At 41.1% G+C, this 15,084-nt stretch overlaps 2 protein-coding genes across 3 annotated transcripts in view; one reads left to right on the top strand and one right to left on the bottom strand.

Annotated features, from left to right (window-relative positions):
- Positions 1-10,355, top strand: part of LOC120729213 (inactive rhomboid protein 2-like) — a 35,174-nt gene extending 24,819 nt beyond the window's left edge. For both annotated transcript variants that reach the window (XM_040024748.1, XM_040024749.1), the window contains exons 11-18: positions 1,546-1,707; positions 1,961-2,049; positions 2,134-2,197; positions 2,325-2,419; positions 2,521-2,596; positions 2,674-2,774; positions 3,337-3,490; positions 7,950-10,355. In XM_040024748.1, coding sequence (XP_039880682.1) covers positions 1,546-1,707; positions 1,961-2,049; positions 2,134-2,197; positions 2,325-2,419; positions 2,521-2,596; positions 2,674-2,774; positions 3,337-3,490; positions 7,950-8,381 — 1,173 coding nt within the window. In that variant the 3' untranslated portion in view covers positions 8,382-10,355. The remainder of the gene's footprint in view (positions 1-1,545; positions 1,708-1,960; positions 2,050-2,133; positions 2,198-2,324; positions 2,420-2,520; positions 2,597-2,673; positions 2,775-3,336; positions 3,491-7,949) is intronic.
- A 1,142-nt stretch (positions 10,356-11,497) lies between these two features.
- On the bottom strand, positions 11,498-14,141 carry aanat1 (arylalkylamine N-acetyltransferase 1). Its single transcript, XM_040024751.1, has 3 exons — positions 13,262-14,141; positions 12,717-12,871; positions 11,498-11,994 (listed from the first exon to the last, which is right to left on the bottom strand). Exons 1-3 carry the CDS (start codon positions 13,407-13,409, stop codon positions 11,689-11,691), a joined length of 609 nt encoding a protein of 202 aa, XP_039880685.1. The 5' UTR covers positions 13,410-14,141; the 3' UTR covers positions 11,498-11,688.
- Positions 14,142-15,084: the final 943 nt, after the last annotated feature.

Here is a 15,084-nt window from a genome sequence, read left to right as displayed (position 1 = left end):
GAAAAATAACGGAACTTCTATGTTTGAATGCATGAGCACATACACTATGTTGCCAAAAGTATCCACTCGTCTGCCTTCACACCCTTATGAACTTGGGTTGAGATTAAGACAGTCAGTCTCTTCTACACTTGCTCATCCATGACTTTATGGACCTTTCTTAGTAATGAAAATAACATTATCATCCTTCCAACAGACAAGGATAAGTGCAAGGAAGAATATCATGAGGAAAATTTTGTCACTGCTCAGTGACAAAAATAAGATAAGATAAGACTTTATTGATCCCACAACGGGGAAATTATTGCGTCACCTCAGCTCAGGTACAGATATCAGAAGGAAATGCAAAAATACAAATAAGTACAATCAATGGAAAAAAAGTAAGATAATACACTATATACAATGGTAGCATACACAGTATGTGATTATGGATATAGTTGGAAATATGGAAGACATAAACTATATAGCTTGATATAGCTATTGTACCACTACTATTCCTATTTATAGACACGTACACACTAAATATACATATGTATACATATACAGACATATATACCTGCACATGTCCTTACACATGGAAGGTCCATTATGCATGAAGTGGTGACCGTGGATGTTCACAGTGTCCAGTGACTTATGACATCGTGATATGTAATTTGTAAATACTTACAAACCCCTGAAACGAGACCCAGGAAGTGGTTACAGGAAGAGGGTGATAGATTGTCTGATGCAGTTAGAATGGTATTGACGGGACCTCATACCACAGGTTTTACCCAGGCGAATCTACACAAAGACTGTATGGTTTACCCAAGATAAATAAACAGGGTTTACCTTTAAGACTAATTGTCTGTATGATCAACTCGGTCACCTATAACATCTCAAAGTTTCTGGCTTTGATCTCCTCAACCCGCTTGTAGACAGCTCTGAACACCACATCCAGAACACCTTGGATTTTGTTGAGAAAGTGAGAGATGTCATTATGGAGGTTTGAGTCAAGGAGGCCATTTACGTAAAAAGGGAAAGACCATCTCTGAATCGAGGAGGGGGGCATCTTCACCTTCTTACAATGCTGTGATTGCAGCCATTTCCCAACTTTCTGTGAATGGTACTCATGGCCTTTGATCAGTGGTCCTTGATCAATGATCAGTGGTCTTTGATCAACAGGATTTGATCAGTGGTTGTTGATCAATAGTCATGACAATTTGCATATTAATGATCAAGGAACTGACCTCACAGCCCATTGTTCCCTCAGTGGTGCTACGTTCAGTTGTTGTGCAAATTTGCTGTTTATAAGGTTGAGGGAACCTGCAGTCAGCTGAGACTGAAAAAGTCACTTGGATGAGTGACGAAACGTCTCCCCCACTAAAAACGCTACGTCCAGATGAACAGAGCCAACATCAACATTTGGATACAGGAGTAAATACCTTTGGGGAAAATAGTGTATTTAAAAGATAGACAGGCACCAGTTTATTTCTTTATCATCTTAATCTGTGTTTAGCATGTGTGTTACCACATTTTTTTTTGATCTTTAAAATCATTTCCATCAATTTTTAGGAAGACCTCATCCACCTGGGGGCAAAATTCTCCCCCTGCATCCGTCGGGATGCACAAATCGTCAGCCTGATCGAGAAGGCCAGAGAGCTCGAGAAAGATTCTGGCTGCTGCGTTCAGAATGACAACTCCGGATGTGTGCAGACCCTCAGCTCCGGCTGCTCTGTACGTGATAATATACACATACCTGTGCACATGAGTTTATAATCTTTAAGCATATAATCACTTAAACGCTCGTGCTAATCATTCAGTGTCTTTGCTGTGCTCTTGAACTTTTCCCCTTTAGATGCAGATTTTGGGTGTGCAGTAAAAAAGAAACATAATCTGTTTTTCATTTCTTTGCTGTGCTTGGTAAATGAGAAAGAAAACTGTGTCTTAAATATTTATAATAATATAAATATATAATAACTTCATGCAGGAGACGCTGGCCACCTTTATTAAATGGGACAATGAACAAATGGAAAACATCAGTAGGTCGTCCGGTTCTGTCTGTCACCAGGACCCCAGGTGAGGATATGAAGCTTAATTAAAGTGTGTCATTAAAGACTCAGCAGCGTTTCACCACTTTGATGCTTTTCTTGTTGTGAACAGAATATGTGAGGAGCCTGCCTCTGCAGAGCCTCATTTATGGAAGGATGACATCACCACGTGGCCGGTGAGGGGCCACCGCTGCCTCGTTCATTCTTCATTTTTCTGTTGCTACTCTGTGTTCACTTGCATCTGAAGCACATTTTATATTAATTTTACTTTTTGGGGGGGGGGTTTACCTGTGCTGCTGTCAGATCTGTACATATCCAAAGAAGTGGAGTCACACAGGCTACAGACACATGGACTGTAACATCAAAGGACGGCCCTGCTGCATAGGAACTAAGGGCAGGTGCGAAACATGTGTTTGCTAAAGCGCTTTGCTACTCTGAGGTCATCTGTTTTAAATAAATAAATAAATAAAATTTGATTTATTTATGTATTTATTTGTAGATGTGAAATCGCAACCAGAGAGTATTGCACTTTCATGCATGGTTACTTCCACGAGGAAGCCACCCTCTGCTCACAGGTATTGTGTGTGCATGATGATGAGTGTGTGTGTGTCTTTTTCTTTAGTATGTTTCTGACTGCAGTGTTGTTACACAGGTTCACTGTCTGGATGACGTGTGCGGCTTGCTGCCCTTCCTTAATCCTGACGTTCCCGATCAGGTCTACCGTCTCTGGCTCTCTCTCTTCCTACATGCTGGGTACGCACTTCCCCCTGCAGCAACGTCCTAAGACAAAGATTTATTTTTCCTGTGGTCATGTTTTATGGCTATGTTGCACAGATCTTTTAATTTCTGACACGTGTATCTATGAATGAGCTATTTCAGCTGAATGTAGCATTGATGATATATTGTGAGACTGTGTAATATGCCATGACAAAGCCTTTTACACAGTCAATGAACTGTTTCATTAATTTGCTATGAGTGATTACTTAATGCGGTTTCACTGTGTCAGCATCCTTGAGGATTCAAAACTAATGAAACATTTCTAAATGAGGACCCAGTGCTCGTGAGACGTTCGCTCACATGAGAACTGTAATACTAATACCAGGCAGGCACAAGGGATTTCCCTCAGATGTAACCCTTTAAAAGCAGGCGAGCAAACAAGCCAAAGGAGCTTAATGGGGGGGAAAAAAAAATCCTAAATGCATATTTGTGATAATGCAGTGGTGGAAAGGAGTTTTAGTTACCAGTGATAACCTTTGTTTGTGTGTGTGTGTGTGTGTGTGTGTGTGTGTGTGTGTGTGTGTGTGTGTGTGTGTAGGCTTTTACACTGCGTGGTGTCCGTAGTGTTCCAGATGACCATACTGAGGGACCTGGAGAAGCTGGCAGGTTGGCTTCGCATCTCCATCATTTACATGTTGAGTGGCATCACTGGTAACCTCGCCTCTGCCCTCTTCCTGCCCTACAGAGCCGAGGTGAGTTCGTCACATATATGTAAATACACATTAATACACTTTTTTTTTTTTTTCTCTGAAAGTTTCAAGACACACAGGATGTTAAGTTTTGTGCACTTAAGCTTTTTAAATTCATTTGTCTGAAAGTTTATGTTAAACCTTCAGTTAAGTGTCCTTGGTAAGTGAATATTCCAGTCATATCCGCTATAAGGAAACTCTGTTTAATCTGTTAAGTCTGTATATGTGGGGCACTTGGGGCTCAGGAGCAAATCGCCCACTAAATAGAAGGTCTGGTTCGATCCAGTCCACATGCCAGTGTGTCCTTGGACACGATGCTGAAGAAAGAAAAAACAGCTTTTCACACACTTTGTTCTAAACACCAACATATCTGAGTTGCAGTGACTTTTGACAGGATTGGATGTACTTCTGTTGATTAAGCACTCACACTTGACACACACAGGTACTTTCACACTGTCAAATTTCTGCGATGTAAAAATCAGACATTGTATATACTTATGTGCTTTCTTCCTCATTTACCCCCCAAATTATCTAAAGGGAGAAACCGTCATGCTGTTTCACTTCATGTATTTCTCGCTACACTATAATCTGAGTTCAGGTCTAAATGTCACCTGTGTGAGCTCCAGCTCTCGTTAGTTTTGTGTTACATTCTTATTTGAATTGCAGTTTCTGTGCCTGCTGTCTAAACTCTGTGGCTTAGCTCAGCTTAGTTGAGTTCACTCACTGGACGAGGGTTTCTCCTGTTGGGGATTATTGGAGCAGAATTGACCATCTTAGTCTAGAGGTTTAGAGGGGTGCAGGAAACACTTGTGGTATTAACTGTGGAAGTGCCTGGAGAAACCGAACTTGGGTTAACAGCACATGAGACAACTTTACTGCGAAAGCAGCAGCCCCACCAAACCGAGCTTAAAGCATCCAAGAAAGACGTGTCACAGCGCTCCCAACATTTCAGTGACCGGTAACCGCACAGCAAGCAGCAGGGTAATCAGTTACGACTGTGCAGGGATAAAGAAAGAAAGGTGACCTGTTATTCACAGTTCTGTTGCATATAACCGTGGTAGATGCCATCCACAGCGTACTGCTGGATGTGCTGATGGAAAGTTGAGGCAATCCTCACACAAGATCAAGTGTGAGATAGAAAATAGTTGCTGAATCAGCTGCAGCTACATGCTATGTTAACTGATGTCTGTATGTTGTTTTAAAATGCTCTAAATAGTTGATGCTGTTCCTTTGTTGTCTGCCTTATTCTGTGTAAAAAAACAAAAAAAACAACAACAACAACAAAAAAAAACTCACCAGAAAATATTAGATTAAATCAGCCGATGTGGTTGAATTTCATACACGTAAATATTTACAAGGAGGAAAGCAGATCTCACCTGAAGCAGTAGTGTTTCACTCTTTTTTTTTTTTTTTTTCTTTTTTTTTTTTTTTTTTTAAAAGAGTAACACTACTATGGTCACTACTTTAAGTGATTCATTGTCATCTTTGCAAAAAACAAACCCCAACAACAAATGAATAAACATTGGGGGGGGCTTTTTACCAGCAAGCCTGCTTTCTTCTGAATGTATCTATATAGTCCAGTTTCCCCTTTAAGAGATTAGCCTAATGCCATTGTGCGGGTTAACAAAGGCCACTGCTGTGGTACTTAGTGAATGGGATTTCATGTTTTTCCTTTTAAACAAAGACGATTGTTGCAGAGACCAGACCTGGTCCACACGTTTCTGAACAGGTCCATCCTCGCGCGCACACACACACACACACACACACACACACACACACACACACACACACACACACACGAAACAGTTCCTCACTGATAGAGGGGACCGTTTTAATGTATAAAGAGACCAACATGTAACACATTTACGTACGTGATGGCTTGATTTTATAAGCGAGCTCCAGTTGTTTTTACCTGACAATTACTGTAGTTCTAAATATCAGTGACCAGCTCACATGTCTTCACGCACCAGGAATAACCAGAGGAAGCACATGCAGTGAGGCCACTTAAGGAGGCGATTTAAGTGGATTATCCCTTTACTGTTGAATTAAGGAGCCCCTGTGGCTTTAGCAAAAATGGCTCAAACAGCAGCTGTGACTGGAAATAATAGTTTTCACAAGTAAAGGAGCTCTACGGATTTGTGAAGGAACAACTTTAGTTTCAGTTCATTAAGCTCTGCAGAGAGACGGGCAAACATGAATATTTATTATTTGATAATGTCAGTCAAACGTCTCTTTGCTAACCACCAGTGCAGGGTACGCTAAATGTAAAAGTGCTGCATACAACATAAAGTATGCTGACCATACCTTCCTCCTCCTTTCACATTTACAACCACAACAATTTTTTTTCTTAGGAGCCAGAAAACATCTTCAAGCAGTTTAAGTTACATTAAAAGGCTTTGATATACTTCAGTAGGTGCACCTGCTCAGGTTGGATGCTTTAAAAAATCAGTTCTCGACCCGACTTTCATGTTTTGGGGTTTGGCGTCTTTAAAACGGATAACTTTAAAACTATGTTTTTATTGCTTTTACAGTAACAAATAGAGTCAGCTTGACTAATATTATGTCCACTGTTTATATATTATCTTGAGTTTTTGTTTCAGTTTTAAACTTTTGTTTGGCTCCGTTTTAGGTGCTTCCTGTCCTGCTGCTTAACAGTATAGAAGTAATTCACTGTGGAGTTATTACAACACATTTACCTGCCTTCAGTTAGATTAAAGCTGTTCACGCTCAGAGACTTTAATAGACTTGACATTTTAGAATTAATTAAATCCTGACACTGTGAGCATGTGAAACCTAAAAGCTTTAAACACCAGGAAAAACAATCCAAACAGTGCAAAAGTCAGCATGTTGACAGTGAGACGTCGGTGAGTTTTCTTCTTTATCTTGGTATTTGAGTGAAAGAATTTGAAGAGTGGTTTCTGGAGAAATATGAAGGGATACCTGGAGATTATATACGTTACTTTCAAGGAGGAATTAGAGAGGAGTGTCTGTCTGTCAGAACACTTCTTAATATAATTCATTAAATTATTTGTACAAAAACATTTAGGTGATTATGAGAGAGTCATACGGGAACACACAAAGCTTCTGATTCAGTTTGAGAGCAGTGAGCAGGTTACTTCTGAATGAGGGGTTTGTATCAGTCACTTTGACTCTGACTGTTTGTGTGAAATTAATGTAGAAACCAGAACGGTACGAGTTTAAAATTCACGGCAGCTCGTTTTTCTTAAAGGAGCAAAAAATTGGATTTTAATCTGAACCTGAAATAAGGGAAGTGGGATATCTGTGAGCACATTCCCCACTTCAGATCGGCACATCCTCACTTCGGTTAACTAAGACATCCTCTCAGTTCCTGTTCCAGCCCCGGTGTTGTCGGTCTTAACAGTGACGACGACTCGTGTGTGGAGCGTGTGGGTCAGCCTGCGTGTGTGGGGCGTGTCAGCCTGCGTGTGTGGGGCGTGTGGGTGGAGTGCCGTGCACTTTTTTTTCTTTTTTTAAAAAATGTTTGTGGGTGTTTAATGTCTTTGCCGATTAGCCATCTGCCTCTCACCAGGCCAAGCTTTGACGTCACCTTAATCTGCTCACCTTTACTGCGTGACCCTGGGCTCATACTGCACATCTTCCCCAGAACTGGATCTTTAACATAAGATAATCTGTGCACAACTAAACCTGCATTACGGTTAGAAAGCTTCAGTATGGATGCACTGAGAGTCGCTTAGAAACTTCTCTGAACCTCTGTCTGCTTTGCTTTAAAGAATAATTTATGAGAGATGCTGGTGAGTTTTTATCCTTACCTTACTTACAGTAACTACAGTTTACACTGCATTAAGCCTCTTAGTGTCACTCATAATGAGTCGATTTAAATAATTGTTACTTAAAATACTATCCTGGTACTTGCTGCCAGGATTCGGTAATCAGGTTAAATCTTTGCTCCTCTGGGCCTAAACGGCGCGTCTGCCTGGTCTGTCTGTCAGCGAGCTAACTGGTTGTTGCACTTTATTTGCTGTTGTTAAATCACTGATTAATTCAGAGACCTGCTTCACACTTAAACAAACACAGTTCACTTTAATGGTTTCCTCTGCAAATAACACAGTTCGACAAATCATCTTATTAAAATGTGTTTTTATTTTTAAAAAAATAAATAAAATTTTACAGTTCTGACAACTCCTGGAAAGTTGTTCCAGGAGTTGTCCCCCCTCTCCCACCCACCACCACCACCACTACTACCACCATGTGTGAGCCTGTGTAATGTGCCAATTAAGTGGAGCAGTTAGAGTCACCCTGACATCCTGTTTGCCCCCTAACAGGACACACTAAAAGCACCTGATGCTTATCATGCGTTGGTCCAGTGCGTCAGGCGTTTAGGTTTTCTGTGCACACTGTGCGAAGCAGCGTGCATGCTGGAGGAATCCTCTTTAGTTCCTGTGTAACTTGGCTTTTTTTTTCTCTCTCTCTCTCCTGACAGGTGGGTCCAGCGGGGTCTCAGTTTGGGCTCCTCGCTTGCCTCTTTGTTGAGCTGTTTCAGGGTTGGCAGATGCTGGAGAAGCCCTGGAAAGCCTTTTCTAAACTGTCGTGCATCGTGCTCTTCCTCTTCCTGTGCGGCCTTCTGCCGTGGATCGACAACATCGCCCACATCTTCGGTTTCCTCAGCGGCCTGCTGCTCTCGTTTGCCTTTTTGCCCTACGTCACCTTCGGGACATTCGACAAGTACCGGAAACGTATCCTCATCGCCGTCTCGTTATTGGCCTACGTTGGACTGTTCGCTTCCCTCATCGTTTGGTTTTATATTCGCCGAATTAACTTGCACTGGCTGGAGCATCTGACCTGCTTACCGATCACAAACAAGTTTTGTGAAAAATACGACATAGACCACGACATCGAACATGTGGTGAACTAGTCTGGAGGCCACAGATGACCTCTAAATTATCAAACTGCCTGTGCTGACGGCCTACTAGCAATGACGTGATCAGTCATTCGGGTGGGCACTTTTAAATCTCTCTCTTTTTTTTTTTTTTTTTTTTTTCTTTTTTTCCTTTTTTTTAAATTGTTTTCTACTCAAACTCCATGCAACCAGAACTGGATCACTTCCTCCTCAAAGTCAGGTGACTTTCCTCCTTCCATAAAACATATCCAGTCCTTTTTTAGTCCTCTGTGTCTGGTACGACCTGCAATGTTAATTTGCTAACTGATGAACATAAAAAAGGAAAAGGCACTCAGGACATTAAAACTGCAAAGAGCTGATGGATCCAAAAGATCTACGGAGTGAGAGACTCCTTCAGTGTATATGAAGAGTCGTGTTGAAGTAAAGAAGCAGAGTCAAAGAAGGAGGTTTGAACGACTCTGTCTGACAGTCGTTTCCCTTTAACTCTGTGGACGACGATACCACAGCGGGTCATCGAGCATCTTGTAGCCCATTTCAGATGCTTCCTTGTTTTCGGTAACACTGGATTAACACTACAGACGCCGTCTGCTGCTGTATTTTTTTGTTTTTGTATTTGCCCATTGCGCGTATGCACTTAGCATGTCGATAGTCTCCGGAGCAGTGAAATGTTATGCTAAAGTTAATGATGTGATCCAAGTACTAACAGCAGTTAAGGCATGTTTCAGTCTACAGCACCTAGTTGCCTTAAACGGAGGCATTTTACAGAGATGCCTCGTTGTACCTTTGAATACTGCTTGTAATCAACTTTGTAAATAATGAGACATTTTTTGACCCTCAGCTACCAAAGCAAGTTGTCATGCTGATTTTATGAGCTCGTGTATGCATGATCTTTTTACAGCCACTTCTCCGTATGCCAATGCCACGAACAAATTTTTACTTGAGCTCTACTTTTTAATCACTATTTGATCGTATTTGTCTGGTAACACAGTGGTGCCTAAACTGTATGTGTTTTTTGTTTTTTGTTTTTTTTTATTTAATCTGTGAAAAAAAAAAATGGACACAAGAAAACGGTATTTGTTTAGCAGTGATCTCACGGGCTGCTTTTCTCAGATCAAATTAAGATTTGTACTACATTTCCAATTCTGTGAAACAGTCAAGACTCACGGGATCGCCTCCATGTTTCGCCCAGGTACTGAAACGTTGGTGAAATGCACCGTAAAATGCGTCGCCCTCTCCATTTTCACTCGGTAATGTTCTGAAATGATTTCAAACCTGGACAAACTTCTCTGCACACATACAAGCAGATTTGGAAACGACATGTTTCAGAGGCCCGACAGCCTGAAGTGAAACTGATTCCCCATCACGGGTGTTGTTGTTGTTGTTCGGGGTTCTTGTTTGAGTTGACCCGGACTGTTAGAACCACAATATTGACCGTTGTGTGGAGGATTATGTGAGTTTAGTTACTGAGTGATTATGAGATTATGTGAGTTAGTCTATAGGACTGACTGACGGATAATCCTGCGTTTAAGACAACACAAAAACATCCAGAGTAGGTCTCTTGTTGGATGCTTCAGATGTTTTGAGTTTTTGTGTCACTGTTTTTTGCATTGCTGGAGCCACAGGACTCGTACAGACGTGCCCTCGTGCATTTGACGGGTAAAGTGTGAACAAAGACATCCACCCTTCTTCTTTCCTCTTCTTCTTTTTTTTTTTTTTTAAGGAAACCTTTACTGTGCCTTTTGACGTGTGCGCATCTGAATGTTTAACATGAAACACAACAAGCCACTTCCACCATCATGTCTGTATGCAGCAGCTGTACGGCCAGCTGCATGTGCATCGGGACCAAATAATGTCACCTTTTTTCCCCCTATTTATTGGAACAAAAGGGGAATGCTAAAATTAATTAGAGGAGATGTTCACGGTACTGTTATATGTGAAATTATGTGTATTGAAGCAACCATGTGAAAATACATTACACTGTCAACAATACGTTTGTGAGTAGTTTGATTTCATGTTTTCCCAAACCTGACTGCACTTACTCCCCAGCAATACACCCATCATATGATGAACTGCTGTAGATGTATGAGGAGAAAAGGAAGACCTAGAGATCACTTGATTTTTTTGTTTATATATTAGTGCAGGGGGACAGTATTGGCCTGGCAAAGACTCCAATCCGGCCTGCAGGACAGCTTTGGAAAATATGAAGGAGAGTGTACATTTTTGGACCTTTTTTAACTGTAATTTTTATACATTTTACATCTTTTTCTACTGATAGACCTCCCCCACAGCCATTTATACTACACCTAAGTAATAGATTAACAATTAAATAAGAGAAAGTTCCTGCTGTTTAAGATATCACAGAGATTAAATGTGTAGTTGAGTATCTTTACACTGACAGAAAGTGGAGTTTCAGTCATCACTCGGTTGTATATGGCCTTTGTCGTAAAATGAGTTTGACATTTATTGAAGGCTGAAAGCTTCAGATATGTTTCCTCGGTTGCTGTTTTCTTCGGTCAAGAACAAACTTTAAATGTCAGTTTTTCCAGACACTTTGGTCCTCAGCAAGCCCAGAAAAATAGAAAAATGTAAAAATGAACATCCCCCTTTCATGTTCAGCAGTAATTAAAAATGTAAATAACATATGAAGACAGAGAGGTTAGAAAATAAAAATTTTATTAGAACAAAACAGTGTAAAAATGAGTTTGTCTTGATTTAAGACTCCGAGGCAAAAATGGAGGCTGTCTACAAGAAAAAGTTGACAAGACCATAAAGAAGACAGACTTTTAAAGTGCCACACGTCCGATTTATAAACGGTCAGTCACGGGATCACTGAAGTCTTAATATAAGTTAAATGTTAATATTTAGCCTTGCTGATATCCCTCCTTTGTCATTTTAACTGCTGTTACATATTATTGGAGAATTACTAAAGGAATTAGTTTTATTTAAACGTGTCCTCACTGTTTAAAAAAAAGAAGAAAAGGAATAAAGAAGGCAGCAGTTCTGTTGGACACAATAAATGTCCAGCGTTTATCAAAATAAAGATTTGGGATTTTGGTTTTTGTGTAACGAACTCACTAAAATGCAAATCAAATCTTGCTTTCAGGACACTTTTGCAAACCGCTGCTGTCGACATCTCTGTTTTTGGCTCTCTGCAGACTCCGGGTCAGAATTCACACGTCACTTCCTGCCAAACAGGCTTCACTCACAGACAGCGATGATCACAAACACTCACTGCACCGCTCATCACGTGCCCCCTGTTCCCCTTTTCTCAGGGGTCTTCACCTCCTTTCACAGCTATAGAGAATCCACATCGAGTCTGTCTTCAGCAGCCACTGTTGCGCCGCATGAAGGCGTGGCCCCTCACGGGGTAGAACATTTCTGTGAAGTTAAGGGGCCCCACCGTGATGTTGCTGGGGCCTAGCATTTTAAAGCCTGACTTCTGGTAGAAGGGGACCAGGAAGTCCTCACACATGAGCACGGCACGGCGGACGTAGGGCAGGCAGCGGAGGTACTGCAGGTAACGCCACATCAGGATGGAGCCTTTTCCCTGCTGGCGGAAGGTCCGGTGGACGGCCAAAACGTGGATGTGAACTGTGGTCCCGTGAGGCTTGTGGAGCGTAAGGGCGTCCTGGAGAGGAAGAGGAGAGCTGTCAGTAGAAGTAAAACATCCTGCTGGGTACCCACAGAAATATTTAAAGCTTAAAAGACCCCCAAAAACCATCTTTAATAATTAAAGCTAAATGAAGTGCTCAAGTTTAAATGACTCTGGTTTCATTAAAAATAATTTCATATTGGAGTTAAAATGACTTCAGCAGGATTCATCATCATAACTTTTAGTTGAAAGAATGAAAAGCATGAGAATTAAAAGATGGTGAATAAACTCTTGAATGATAATGATGATTGTATTTGGGATTAAAAGCTGCAGTTTGTTATTTCAAAAACTAAAATATTTTGAAAATATATCAGCTACATGTTGACTCCAGCCTGCAGTCCTCGAATATTAAATGTTTATAGCAAACACAGTCTTTCATTCTTGGTTGGATTCACATAACTGTGTCATCATGAAGAAATTTAAGATCTGATTTTTTTTTGATTTTTTTTTTTTTTATTGTTTCTGCTACGTGGAAACTTAAAACTCGTACAGCTGCAGGCTTAAAAAAAATTGTCAGGCAGCTTCCATGATTATTGTTGTTCTCTCTTCGGTTTGCACTAAACTCGTATGTCGGCAAGATTTATCACCATCCACCGAATTTTATGCACTTGAAGCGCCTCTCTTAATCTGTGTTGAATCTTTGCTCGACTCTCAACCGGAGATAAATCACTGTCCAGGTGTCTTCCGCTCCGTCTTACCGTGGTAAGCCTCTCCTGGTCCCACAGTGAGCCGATGATAAAAGCCACCAGCCGTCCCTCCTCGAACCAGCCAAGAGACAGCTCAGGACACAGAGTAAGGAAGTGACGCACCTCGTCCAGGTGGAGAGGACACTCACCGGAGACAGAGATGAAAGCTGTGTGAGGAGGAGGAGGAGGAAGAAGATAAGGGTCACGGTTGCCACAATCAGACAGTTTTATTAGTTGTGCAGGATGTTAAAGAAGCTGAGCGTGATGTTCCCAAATGTACTGACTGCTAAGCACAAGGAAAGTGTACAGGACAGTTAACTGAAGAGAATCTGCCCGTGAATAAAATCAGTGATGGCTCAGGTTTGTAGAGAGCTTTCTATTCAGTCGGAGAACATAAATAAAATCTGTGTTTTTAGCTGAGAATCTCTCCCCGCAGTTTTCTTAAAAGACGCTTGGCGTGCGTAAATCTGCATAAATACGCGCGTCCTCTGAAGAAATTCAGGCAGGTATTTAAAAGCACCGTTGCTCTGTAACGTAAGTTCAAAGAGTCTGCTTACCTTCTCTTTCAATCTCGAACACACTGATGGCATCTTCCGGGCTGAGGGAGCGGAACTCGCTGGCCGGCAGCGTGTGGCGGCGGCCCTGAGGCACCGGAGAGCGCATGTGGAGAGGCTTCAGGAAAGGCACTGCGCTCACCACAGACATAGTCCTGATTATTCCCAGAAAGTTTCGCAGGAAAGCTAAGAGTGCTGCGCTGACAATTTCCTGTCTGATTTCGTGTCAGTCTCTTTTTAAACAACGAGATGAAACTTGTCTGGGTGTCCGTGATCCGCGCGTAACTGTACAGCGAGAACTGGCGCAGACTGAACAGAGTGGAGCGCTTAGAGTATTTATACCGTTTGTAATCCTGAAGTGAGCTGTATGGATAAACCCTTTACTCCCCGTGAGTAAACTGAACCATAAACATATTTACAGGAGGGATAATCGTCTTGCCTCCATCAGACCAACCGATTTGGATTTGCTGAGTTCCCACACCAAACTCGTGTTCGCCTGCTGTAAGGTCAGGTTTAAGTTTCATAAAGTGACGCGACTGGGTTGGAATAAACACAATAACGTAGGTATAGATATTTGGAAAATTATTTTCTGGCTGGTTAATCATCAGAACGTCAGTGATGATTAATTGTCACACTGAGGAGATTGCGTGTTTCTTAATTGAGCCAACTTAAGGGCTCGACTTACCACTCTTCATGTGATTTCTCTGAAGGAGACTTTTGTCTATCCATAGCCGCTTTAAGCAGAGTTCACGATTTTTCCATGGGTTATTTTTCCAGTTCTGTAAGAGGATTAGGCTACAGGATGTGTAGGAGCTTGTTTGTCACCTGGTGGGGTTTTAAGCTCCCTGAAGAATTTATCCTCTCCAAACAAACTTTTACCCTCATGAGATGAAATCATAAAATAATTTACTGCATTTTCTCGCGTTTAGAGGGCATTTCCCATCAAATTAATGCAAACTGACACCGAGAGCAGGATATACAATGCTTAACAAATTTATTAAAACACCACCTAAATGTGAGGTTTATGCCACAGTTACACTAAATTAACAATACTGATGATTAGCAAAATGACTTTTATGTTTGTCTAATAGTAAATTCACCAGTGTGCTTATTTAATGCGAAAATATAATTATTGTTGTCATCCTTGAATTTACAAAAAAAGCTTTTTATTAAGATAACAAATGAAAGCTATTTATTTGCAGTGCTGAACAGAAAAATTAGTTTCAGTGGTTGACTTTTGTGCTCATGTTTATAGGTCAGGTGATGTAATAAATGTAATGGGGACACCTCCTTTTCTGACACTAAACACTTCTATCCCCACGTTCTTCCTAAAAGACAAATTTTACATGTTCTTGTTTGCAAAACTGCAACTGTGCTGAAGATGTTGAGACAGTCGCAACAGTGCTGTTCAGCAAAGGAAATATAAAGAATCTGTTATCTGTGTTTTCTCCTGTGTCTTTAGGTATGAGACTGTTTTAAATATTGTTAATGCCGTGTTTCTCCCCCCGTGTTTTTGTAGCTTGTTTTTGGATACAATGTCTTCGTCACAAAGACATGCCTGGGTTGGGTTATTTGGTGGCTGTAGGTGTCAATGGTTGTCTTTCTCTACCTGTGAATCTTGTGATAATCTAGTAACCTGTTCAAAGTATTCCCTGCCTCTCAATCTGTCTGAGATAGGTAACCCTGAATCAGATAAGCAGAAGAGGATGGAAGTAGAAGAGGATGGAATATTCAAGTCACATCAAGAATATTTCCTGGTTTTCAGTCTTCACAAATTTATAGACCTGTTCCTTTACAAACAGATTAAACTGTCACATATTCTGTCT

Source organism: Simochromis diagramma, unplaced genomic scaffold (assembly GCF_900408965.1).
Source record: "Simochromis diagramma unplaced genomic scaffold, fSimDia1.1 OVJJ01000302.1, whole genome shotgun sequence".
NCBI lineage: Eukaryota > Metazoa > Chordata > Actinopteri > Cichliformes > Cichlidae > Simochromis > Simochromis diagramma.
The sequence above is the reverse complement of the archived record's forward strand: the minus strand, read 5'-3'. Positions and strand labels throughout refer to the sequence as shown.

Excerpts from the sequence above, each read along its gene's own strand:
- aanat1 (XM_040024751.1), bottom strand. The coding sequence starts at position 13,409 with ATGTCTGTGGTGAGCGCAGTGCCTTTCCTGAAGCCTCTCCACATGCGC. Across the intron at positions 12,872-13,261 it reads GTTCGAGATTGAAAGAGAAG|CTTTCATCTCTGTCTCCGGT; the intron begins GTAAGCAGACTC and ends CTCCTCACACAG. Across the intron at positions 11,995-12,716 it reads ACCAGGAGAGGCTTACCACG|GACGCCCTTACGCTCCACAA; the intron begins GTAAGACGGAGC and ends CTTCCTCTCCAG.